General features: G+C 32.8%; 1 protein-coding gene across 1 annotated transcript in view; it reads left to right on the top strand.

Moving 5' to 3' along the window:
* The window catches only part of OLA1 (Obg like ATPase 1), a 256,707-nt gene extending 248,167 nt beyond the window's left edge, over nucleotides 1-8,540 (top strand). The window contains exons 8-11 of the mRNA XM_027865668.1: nucleotides 1,355-1,495; nucleotides 2,249-2,345; nucleotides 4,430-4,552; nucleotides 8,016-8,540. Coding sequence (XP_027721469.1) covers nucleotides 1,355-1,495; nucleotides 2,249-2,345; nucleotides 4,430-4,552; nucleotides 8,016-8,117 — 463 coding nt within the window. The 3' untranslated portion in view covers nucleotides 8,118-8,540. The remainder of the gene's footprint in view (nucleotides 1-1,354; nucleotides 1,496-2,248; nucleotides 2,346-4,429; nucleotides 4,553-8,015) is intronic.
* The last annotated feature ends 3,930 nt before the right edge of the window (nucleotides 8,541-12,470 follow it).

Here is a 12,470-nt window from a genome sequence, read left to right on the forward strand (position 1 = left end):
GTGTTAATCTATTATTAGGGCATGACAAGAAAAAAAATCATAATGGATATCGAAAAACCTATGGTGGTATATTTATATGAGTAAATGACACAAAGTCATCCTTACGTAACAAATATGTGAAAACTGTTGAATGAACTTTTATATTCTTTGTCCCATCTAAAACCCTACTCAGTGGGCCATGCACTTAATCTCATAATAGCTCTGATCCCCTGCTATTTTCTTTGACAAATGAGTGTTGATGAACTTGTGGTTTTGTTCATTTTTTTTTTTCATGAAGTGACATTTACATTGATTATTTAAAGGATTGCAGACCACAGTTTCAAAGCACTTTACCATAATGGCTGTTAAACCTTGGTTTAAATCTCCTAAATTAGTGGGGTTAGCAGCACGACAGTGGTACTCATTAAAGTATATGTTTTGGGGTGTTTTCAGTATTTAAAATTTGTGGCACCTACAGTACAATATTCAAATCTATACCTGAGCCAAAAGACTATGTCCTAGAAGCCATTCTCTAAGAATATGTTACCATTGTACTTTTTATTTCCTCCTCTCACTTAGGCTCTCAATATTGATTCTAAAAATATTTCACATTAAAATATAAAACTTCTAGTCCTTTCTAGGTAAAGAATTCATTGTCTGTTTCTTAAAATGTTGTTGGCTTTGCATATCCAAATAACTTTACACATAGTTGTGCTAATTAAACATCTTTAGAATTGGAGTTAATAAGGATGATTTGATAATTGATAAATGTAGATTCCTTTTTTTTTGTAAATGTAGATTTCTGATCATGATAATCTTTCCCACGAAAAACACCTATAGAAACAATGCTAATTCTGTTTTTTATTGTTTTGAATAAAAGAAATGCACATGCTCTATGGGTAGAGTTGTAATATGAACACTGTCGTGCTACCTCCAGAATTATCTGAAGGCATTTTTAAGTGCTTCTCCTAAACAAATAGAATTTTACCTTTGTATCCCCCAGTGGTGATCTTCATATCCCTTTAAACAGCCATAAGTTTTTCTTTATTTTTTAAAGGTTATGTGAAAAGTGACATTCTGGGGTAGTTTGTGGGGTACAAATTTAGCATTAACAGAAGAAAGTTTTAAAAATATTTTTCTAATATTTCTTGCAGAATTTATGCTAAAATAAAATAGGTAGCAGTAAAATATTAATGGAGTACACCTGAAGCAATTGCTGCCTGTTAATGCCTTGACCTTGGAAAGCTATACACAAAAAGATGGCATCATAAAACCGTGCAATTCTTATGAATATGTATGTGCTACTTGATAATAATGAATGTGGTACAGTCATGCATGCACTACAAGATAATGTTGTGCCCTTTTTTGTCTACAGGTTGATAAAAATTAAAGAGTGGGTAGACAAGCATGACCCAGGTGCCTTGGTCATTCCTTTTAGTGGGGCCTTGGAACTCAAGTTGCAAGAAATGAGCGCTGAGGAGAAACAGAAGTATCTGGAAGAGAACATGACACAAAGGTTAATTAGCATTCATTTTCCCTACACTTTATTATCAACTATTTCCTTGCAGTAATTTAATTGCTTGCGCTGATAGAATAATAAATGACAGAGTAATTACCATTATAAAGAGGGAATCTTCTCCTTTCTTTACCATGAGACAGAGTGAAAAGATTTATTTTAAATTAAGTTTTTAACTGTCATCTGTCATCTCTGTACAGTGTTTTAATTATAACATAGGTATTAGTTATGTATATTTTTGAGAAGGAATGATCACCAAAACTCTTTCGTCATGTTCAGGCCTGGGGTGGGGGGATGCTGGGGGGAGGAGAAAAGAGGTGTGGGGAGAAGGGGCTTGAATTAGTTGCCATAATTTTTCTGAATAACAGTAATAAATTGTTTAAACATTGAATTTCAGTCAAATGATTTTGCTTTCGTGACCTGATGTCCTCAAAATAATTTACATTGGGCCAAAATAACCACATGATAGATATAACTAAAGTGTTTTTTTAATATGTAAAGTAAATAGTTCAAAGTGGTATCTTTAGGATGGTACCATTTAAAGTAATTTGTTAAAGAGGTTCAAAAACAATAATATTCTTTCCAAATGTATTTAACTATATTTTGAAGAAGATGTGGCGGTTTTCAAATGTGCAGAAACTTTTCTGCTTTAACTTAAAAAAAGATAATACATGACCATGTTCAACATATACTGTATGTGTATTCGTGTATGTGTGTGTGTATGTTGAATGAATTTGTTTCATTTTATTTCAGTGCTTTGCCAAAGATCATTAAGGCTGGCTATGCAGCACTCCAACTAGAATACTTTTTCACTGCAGGCCCAGATGAAGTACGTGCATGGACCATCAGGGTAAGATTCATACTTATTCATCAGCTATATCCAGTTCCACACTATTGAATTCAGATTGATATCACTGACTTTGAAGTTTGTCATGGTGGCGGTTAGCTAGTCATTACAGATGAGGTTTTTGTCCAGGATAACTTTAATTATTTGTGAGCTGCTGAACAGTGAAAGTGGAGCTGCATTGATTGAGGCAGGTAACAATTGATTCTGCCTATTACATAGTCTGAATTTCTTCATCCTGTAGAATCTGTCTACCCTCCTCCTGTGGTCAGAGATAAGACGTACCAGTATTGTGCTTGCTTAATCTGTGTGACTGGGTTTGTCTGCAGTGAAATTGATGTTGCTTTTCATTTTGTATTCGCTAAGTTTGTTTGGGTTGCGGGTGGTTCTTTCCTCCTTTGCTTTGCTCGGATTACATTTTCAGCAATAAAAGCAATATAACATCATTATACTCTTCATAGATACACAGTTGGGCTCAACAACCTAAAGTCAGTGTGTAATAATTCATGCCTCTCTTGATTTGAATTCATAGAATTAGAGTTTATTTTTGTAATTTCGTATGGTCTATCCAGTTACTTGAAAAATTTGATATGTGTTTTAAATGTTGATGTATACTGATTACAACCATAGAGAATGACTAATTTATTCCCAGAGGACAATAAGAGCTGAACCGTAATGGTTTGCTTTTAAATGTAAATATATTGTAATATAGTGGTTAGTACTGAAAAATATTTTGAAATGTACGTAGTTCTAAATGGTACATTAAAGAATATAAAAATAATACTGGAACTTTTTGAGATGGTGAATATGTTATTCAGTCTTTTATTCTACTTCTTGCATTTATTTTCCTGCTACATGGTGAATTTCAGCATTGCTTTTATTTAATTCAAATCATTCCTGTTTTCAACAACTACTATAATTTATTCAGTTACATTTTATTTTGATTTAATATGGATAGAAACATGTAGGCAATTCGACATGTTAAATGTTTTGTTTGAATATGAGCTTCGCTTTTCCTTTATCTCATCTCCCCTTTTAAAAAATGTGTGATTGACTTCTAACCAAGGTCCTTTTATATAGATTCCCCAAATAGTGTCAAAGCAAATTTATGTTGGTAAGCACATTGCCAGAGTTTGTTTATTTTTTTAATACCACATAACTTTCAAACTTAAGTATGTTCAATTAAAGATAAGCTTTGCTCTTTGCTCAAAAATATGAAAGGTGGTTTATCTTAAGACTGATTGTAAGTATCTTTGATTTAATGTGCTAAGATATTTAGTCAGGTAAGCATCAGTGAGTAGCCATATTAACCTAATACATCTTTTATTGTAAAAACTGTGCTTTACAGTGTCAGACTCCTTACCACTTTAACATGCTTTATTAAGCAGCCTTTAGGTCACCATTATTTCTCAAATTTCTTTCCATGGTTGTATGTGCCTTGAATGTATGTTCTTGTAATTTAACACATGGGACAATTAGAAGGCATTCTTCTTTTTCTACAAAATTTAGAATTTTCTTTAACAATGGTTCTATATATGTAGACTGTACTCATTAAATATATTATTTAAAATCTATTACTTTTTTCTTAGACTTTCAAATAATAGAGTATTTGGAAGATTCTATGAGCTTGACATATCTAGAATGTTATATTACATTTATTGATTTTTATATATTTTATAAACTAGTAGAAATCCAGAGGATATTTATTTTTAACTTCTTTAAAGCCTTTGATAATTCAGCTTGAAAATTACTTAAAAATCTTTATTTCTTCTTTTTTTTAAATGGTGAAGAACGGAAAATCGAAATGAAACCTACAACAGAAAGGATCTCCACATCTAAAATCAATAGTACTGTGGATAGCCATTAGGAAAAAACAAAGCTGCATTTCTTTAGTACCAACTGATTTATTGGTTCTAAAATATCAGTTATCTATATGCCCTACTGTTGCAAAATTACCAATTATATGCCTGACATTTTAACTGGTATGAGACTAAGTTCTAGTGGAATGCTCACATATCTGAGAAGAGAAATTTTACTCTTGAAATCAAGTCTTAAATGCAGTTAATTTTCTCTGGTCTTTCTTTTGACAGAAAGGGACGAAGGCTCCTCAGGCAGCAGGAAAGATTCACACTGATTTTGAAAAGGGATTCATTATGGCTGAAGTAATGAAATATGAAGATTTTAAAGAGGAAGGTTCAGAAAATGCTGTCAAGGTAAAAAATTGTTTTTTGTTTTTACAGTTTCCTGGGTTTTTTTTTTATATGAAAGTTTACATGACAAAAGCTAGTTGTAGTTATCTTACATACATCGCATTTATAATTTCTTTTTTACTTGGAAAAATCTATGGTTTTATAATAAGATTATCAAATATCTAATGTTGACTAAGCATCAGCTGGTAAAAGAGCTGTTTTTTCATATGCTTTTAGCTAATGAAAGTAACATGCCAATTATTTTCAGCGATTTTAAAGATTCTGTTTTCCTAATAAAGGGCAAAGATCCTAAAAATGAAAGAATTTTAAATAATTTCAAAGAATTTGATTTTTCTCTATATGCTAATTAATGAAAAACCATAGTTGTTAGAGTTTAGTATTTGAAGTAGAAGTGGCATCCCTATAGTAGAGTACATGTGGGAGATAACAATGTCTTTTAGTAAAGCTGAAGTAAACATCCATTACAAATTTAAGGAAATGGGTTGAAATTTAATTAAACAAAACTTTGTTCTTGCTGAAACTTTGTAGTTGGGTCTTTAAAAAAAAAAATATCACTGGGAATTTGTTTCTGCTTTCTCAACACTAGAGGGCAGGGACCGATTAGATGCCCAAAATTGTGCTTTTTTTCTTTGGACTAATAAATTTAATTTCATTTATAGTTACTGAAAGTGAAGTAAAATTATATGTGCATAATAGATGTTAGAATGAGAGGCATGTTTTGTAGTACTACTGTTATATCCTCCCTAGTTTTGATTAGTAAAAACTAGCCAAATCTGTTTCACGTAAGCAGCCCATGGTTGTTCCATATCTGAAGTGTAAATATGCCATCTGATTCAACTGAGGTTGAAGAAAATTTCCTTAATTTAGCACTTTAAGACACCTAATTTTAAACGCACTATCCTGTATTTAAACATTTCATAGTAAGGAAGGAATGCAAAAATAAAAAAGTTAATTTTAATTTCAATCTGTTCTCAGTGGTATCATAGGAAAGATCATACTTAGCAGCAGGACTTTAACACAGCTGTTTGAACCCTGGGAAGTTGGGGAGAAAGACTTAAAATAATTGATTCAATGTGGAAAGAGAAGCACTTAAAAAGGAAGGAATTGCATTTGTTACCATTGAACAAATAAACACAATCACAGGTTTTTTAAAAGTGTCTTCTCTATATGCATAACCATAGATACAAGTTTTACCCCTTTAATACAAGTTGTCCTTGAAATCTAAGGACCTGTTTAGGTACTCATTCATTTTAGGATATATAATTTCATGGAGTAGTGAAGAGAAAAGGAAGATTCTTTTCCTTTATTAAATTTAGTTCAAATATTTTCTGTTACTAAAATTGAGAAATCAGCCCCTTCTTTTATCTACTCTTACATAGTAAGCCAATTACACCACAAGACAACCCTTAATAGATGCCTGGGTTATAATAAACTTTGAAAGGTTTATAGAATGTGAATATTTCCTTTGAGAAAACAGAGGAAAAAATTTAATGGTAAGTAAACTATTTCCTGCTTTTAGAAAATGTTCTGTGTTTAAATAGATTGTTTTTAATTATAAGTTGCAAAAGGTTGGTTTTGGCTTTCAGGCCCTGAACATTTAAATATCTCGTTGCTTTTAAACCTCAGAAATAAATTTTCAAATTTAGCTGAGATATGGCACTTATAAGACTTCCTCGTCTGTTATCAAGTTGATCAGTCTTAAGTTTATGAGAGAAAGTGTGTGTGTGTGTGTGTGTGTGTGTGTGTTTCTAACACCAGTACAGCATAACTAATTTAATGCCAGTGCTGTGAACTATATACTGAATAGCTCTGTGTGGGCTTTGTAGTCTACAGGGATATCACATTATTAGCAATCATATCTGCTTAGGCAAAGCTGGCTTCTACAGATGGCTGCTTTCAAGTGCAAATGAACTGGTTAGACGTGTCTTGTTTAATACATACTCGAGATTCACAAATGGGTATTGATTTTTTTCAACCAGTGTTTCTGATAGCAGTGGAAATGGATTAAATGGTCTCTAGAGAATTTAAAGGAACACTGTCACTTTTAATTAATTGTAAACTTGAGAGGTAACAAAGTACATAAACTTATATTAGTATGTCATATGTCAAAATATATTTGGTTAAAGGACATTATACTGTTTTAGAGTGTTGAGGCTGTGGGCTCTAGAAATAAGTAGTGCATAGCCTAGAATAAATTACAGATCTTTACTGAAACAGTCATATTGTATATCTTTGTCCTTTTCAAAGCATAAATACAAGGTAACTTATTTAAAATAAACTTATTTTTAAAGCTCCATTATGTTTATGAGACCATCTTATTTTTCATTGTGTAAATACTATCTATCTGTATTTATCATACTTACTTGGATTCAGTTATCTAATTTATTTTTAATCCTATATAATGTGGTTTTTTGATAGTGTTTACATTACCAGTTAGTCTAATTATATTTAACTTTGTACATTTTTATTGATCTATTCAGCTATTGTGGGGCAAAAGTTCTATGTCCTCAAGAAATTCCAACAGAGAAAAACACTTAGAATTTATTCTCAAAGTAAAATTTCTCATTTTTTAATTTATGACAATGAGAACATATGGGACCAGGTCATTTGCTTCAAAGATTGCATACATTTATTGTGGAGTTCCTTTTACGTGAGAGGTACACTATGGCACATAGCTTTCACTGTCCTGGAGTTAAAGCTGCCATTTGTGTGGGAACTACAGAAGGATTGCACATCTGGATCTCTGCGTACCAGCAGGTGGAATCATTTGCCCTGCAGAACAATTTATAGTGGAAGAAATGTGTCTATCTGCAGCTACAACCTGTTAGATTCGGTTATAACTAGAACTAGTAATTAGTCAGAATCTTCCTCATGGTGGAATCCTGATACTACACTGCTGCTCTAGAATAGATACTGTTGTCACTGTTCTGCTTCGTAGGAGAGAAGAAAGACTGAAGTGCCAGAAGTTAGTGAGTGTGTACGTCACACTCATTTTGATGATGCTCTTCTCCATAGTAAACCTTCAGTTTGCTGCCCCATTGTCACTAAAGACTTTTGTTAGCAAGTAAGACAGCTTAAAACTAGTTTTATAAATATTCTTATGCTTAGTTTGATCCATTTTGTTCTAGTGACTTGCTGGATGTTTGCAGACACATCAGAAACGTACCATAAACAGCATGTAATGAAACTTAATGATATTGGCATAATTACATTTATGTACCACCAATTTAGTGGAGAATACATTATGATTATGTATGTATGTATGTATGTATGTAAAATTGAGTTCTGCCCAAATCAGGATGTCTTTGCATCTATCCAACTCATTTTGAGCTTGTGTGCCTTTATTTTTTTCCCCATTTAAGTGTAATACTTTTTGCATATGGGACTCCCCACCCCCCAACATACACACAGGTATATATGCTTAAATGTAACATAACCAACTTCCTTCATTTCTTCCTTTTTGCAGGCTGCTGGGAAATACAGACAACAAGGTAGAAATTACATAGTTGAAGATGGAGATATTATCTTCTTTAAATTTAATACACCTCAACAACCTAAGAAGAAATGAATTTTAAATATTGCTCATTGCTCAGAAATAAACAATGCTATTTCAAAGAGTCATATGAATTTTTATTTTGGTAAAAATAATTGAAAAACAAAGACACAAATTCACTTAGGGAAAAAAAATCTTTCTCCAAATGAAATCACTCTTACTTGTTTAAAATTAAAATGTGGTACCTCCAGTGAACATGCAAGTTCACTAAATGTGAACAGCTTTGCTTTTCAAATGATTAAGACCCTCTTCCAAATTGTAGAAGCTTTTCAGGAACCATATTACTCTCATGATACTTCATTAATCTCCATCATGTATGCCAAACCTGACACATTTGACAGTGAGGACAATGTGGCTTGCTCCTTTTTGAATCTACAGATAATGCATGTTTTACAGTACTCCAGATGTCTACACTCAATAAAACATTTGACAAACCCAGCCTTGGTGTGTTTGGGGATGTCTGTATTGACTGACTGTGGTGTGCTGAATGCGATATGGCACCTGGTGGATACTGATTACAGAATTTTAAGGCATGTGTATCATACAGTAACTGGCAATGTGGGGCAGCTGCAATCGTATCTTAAGAGTGAGTCTTTCATGGGAATTAGAAGATTAGGGTGCCTATGATTTGTCTCAAAAAAGTTAATGAATTTGTAGATAGATATTCACTGAAAAATGATAGTAAGAACATTAAAAAGAATACAGAACAGGCAACTGTAACCAGAAAGCACACATGGGGAGGGAGTGGGGCAAGGAGAATTTTATTCTGTTTCAGAAATTGGGTTGGGGGAGGGAAATGTACATATTCAGCTATTTTTAAGAGTACTTTTTTTTCATTCTTCCTTTGAAATTATTAAATTATGGAAACTACCCATAAGTTACCTTTTGATACATAAAAAAGTGATTTGTAATATCATTATTAAGTAACAGAAAAGTAAGGTAAAATAAGAAACATTAACATACTTTTGTTACTAGTAATTGATGTTACAAAATTCTTCAGCAGTTTGAGATCTGTGTGTTCCACTTAGGCACAATTCCAAATTGCAAAAGAAATCCTGAGGTGATGGTAAGAGATGAGTAATTTAGAGTTGGTCCTGTGCTTACCAAGCTCAGTTTTCCTGCCTCTTAAGAGATTTCTTATTCTTTTCCCTCCCACTTTCTCCTATATTAATTATTTTATTTGTAGCACTGGTCATCTCACACTGTTTGATGATAGGATTTTAAATTTGTAATACACAACTCAGCTGGAGTTATAGGTCAGAGACATTTTGACCTTTTGTTATTCACTTGTCTCTTAGGCACATTTATCACAGTTAACTTTGGACATAGAGAGTAATGAAAAATATGCTTAAAAGTGTTCTTTAACTTAATAGTTCCAGTTAACTCAAAACGCGATAAAGGCAGAGGTGATTAAAGGTGATTTGGTCCTAGTATGGGAAAAAAAAGGTAAGAGAAAGTGATTGTGCGTGTGTGTGTGTGTGTGTGTGTGTGTGTGTGTGTGTGTGTGTGAAAAGAGGACTTTGGTCATATAGTGTAATGCAAAAAATAAGAAGAAAACCTATTGATATTGTCCCAACCAGGAGAGTTTTTTTTCAGAGAGGTTATAATGAGTAAAAAACAAAGTGAACTAAAATATTTAATTGAGACCCAGGGAAATTTGTACGTTCCTGGGTTTGCCAGAGAAAATATCTCATTCTGTTTCTACAGTAGTGTGTTACTTGGTTCATATAGTAATTTTATGTTTTCATTTTGTGATTGAAATTATCATGTGAGTGTGCTTGACACAAGTCTACCTCTGCATATCTGACCATGACCAACTGAAAATGAATTGAGTTGGTTTCCTGACTTTTACTTAGTTCTCTGTAGGTTAGTTTACAGGTTTCATGCCATATGCATATGTCTGATTGTTCTCTTTTGTTATGTTTTAAATTCTGTGTGTTTTGAGAATCACTATTACTGCCAGGAAATGTGTAAAAATTTTACCTCTTCAATAGCACGCTTCACTGACTGTTAGAGATAGAGCAGCAACTGTTAGTATTGAAAAATCAAACTTTTCAAGGATCATTCAAGTCCACAATGAAGTATGACCAGTTGTACAAAGTACAAAGTAAAATGTGGCCAAAAATGAAAAACACCACCAAGAATTGACAAACTATTGCCGCAGAATAGCCTGATTGATCCTCAGAAAATAAGCAGAGCTTCCTTCAGAGGAACTTGGCTCCTGGAAGGGTTGTTATTGATTCCTTTCCATAGTGGTATGAACTTCTTGTAGTCAGACGAACATCAAGAAGACTGGTTTGAAAAAAAAAGAAATAAAAAATTTTTTTTAAAAAAAGCTGCTAACCATTCCAGTGAAGAAAAAATATTTGTCATGGACAAGAGAACATAAAAACTGGAGCCATGAAGATTGGAAAAAGATAAATTTTACTGATGGAACTTTTCAGTTAAATCTTTAGAACAAAACCATTGTTGGAAGAAATCCAGGTAAGCCTTAAGATCTGGGTATTTTCATTAAACTATCAAACCTCTGCCCCCAAAATATGACTGGGGTTCAGGTTGTTTTGTTGTTTGTTTATATTGTAATATTTCCAGTTTTATTCCCATGGAGGGAATGGTGAACTGTGATAAATATACTGATATAATAAAGAGCAGAATTGTTATGAAATTATAGAAATTCCCTTTTGGAGATAGAATACTGCAACTCAGCAATGCGACCTGTCACAAAAGGTCAGGAAATGAATCTAAGAGATGGAGATAAACATGCATCAATGAATTGGGAACTTGCCTGATTTAAACACTATTGAAAAACTGTGAACTATAATTAAGCCTCGACTTAGAAAAATGGACTGTCAGAGGTATGCTTAATATCTAACACAAAAATGATTTCTTGATAAAGAATTAAAGAATATTTGTGAAAATCTTGTTATTTCAGTAGCAAATCATTTAAATTATTGCTGTAAAAGTTTACTGCTATAAAAAGCAAACTATTGCTATAAAATAAGGACATTGAACAAGAATGTAAAATGTTGTAATGTTTATTTAAAGTACGTCAATAAATTAAATTACTTTGTCCCGAGTAATTTGCAAGCCAGTGTATTGGTGGGTTTGAGATATCATGAGTCTTTGAATTGTGACTTTCTTTTTCTAGCACTGTTTGTTTAAATTTGGTTTATAGAGGAAACTTACTCCAGTAGAATCCAAGATGAATGCAAAGTCCAGCCTTGCTTTTCAGACCTCTAACATGCAATCTGTAGGCTCATTTATATAAGTGCAGAAAGCTCTTTTAAGTTGTATATTTTTAAAATGGTGTGTAGTTAGTTAAGTTATTGAATGTTAAAATAACAAATGATACAATTTAACAAGCTTTAACAATACAGAATAAAATTTAAAAAAAATAAATTCATCTTAATAGAGTTTTGTATACATTAAGTTTTTTTTAAATGAAGCATCAGGAATTTTAATTTTGGCTAGAAGTCCTGTCACTCTTCACATTTAGATCAGCTATGAATAATTAGATCTAGTCATCTGAACTTGTATATTTCTAAAAAGCTAAATATGCATTGACCATAAAAATGGGAAAAGGACCCACATGAACAAAAATATTTTTAGCAACTCATTTTGTGGTGGCAAAGATTTGTAAATTGAGAGGATGCCCATCAACTGGGGAATGACTGAACAAGTGGTATAAGAATATAATGGAATAAGAATAAGAAATGATGAGCAGGTAGACCTCAGAAAAACCTGTAAAGACTTATATGAACTGATGCTGAGTGAAGCAAACAGAACCAGGAGAACATTATACACAGTAACAGCCACATTGTGTGATGACTAACTTTGATAGACTTGACTCTTCTCAGCAATGCAAGGATCTAAGACAACTCCAAAAGACTCATGATGGAAAATGCACAACCAAAGAAAGAACTTTGGAGTCTGAATGCAGATAGAAGCATACTATTTGCTTTCTTTTTTGTTGCTGTTTCTTCCTTCTTGTGGTTCCTCCCGTTGGTTCTAATTCTTCTTTACAACATGACTAATGTTAAAATATGTTTAATATGAATGTATATGTAGAGCCTGTATCAGATTGCATGCCATCTTGGGAAGGAGGGGGGAGAGGGAAGGGGAGAAAATTTAAAACTCAAAATCTTATGAAAGTAATTGTTGAAAACTAAAATAAATTAATATAAAAAATAATCCCTCAAAACAAATTCTGGAATGGTAGAACCCACAGAAGGACTGAGTGAAACAATTCTCCAGCCCAAGACAGCTTAGAAGGTCGGCAGGAAAGGTCTGTCACACTGAGATGAAAATGGAGTGCAGTCCAGCACAGGCTGTACCAGCAAAGGCTATTCCCCAGCAAATCCACAGTAG

The sequence above is a fragment of the Vombatus ursinus genome, unplaced genomic scaffold (assembly GCF_900497805.2).
Source record: "Vombatus ursinus unplaced genomic scaffold, bare-nosed wombat genome assembly UNPS02014779.1, whole genome shotgun sequence".
Taxonomy (NCBI): domain Eukaryota; kingdom Metazoa; phylum Chordata; class Mammalia; order Diprotodontia; family Vombatidae; genus Vombatus; species Vombatus ursinus.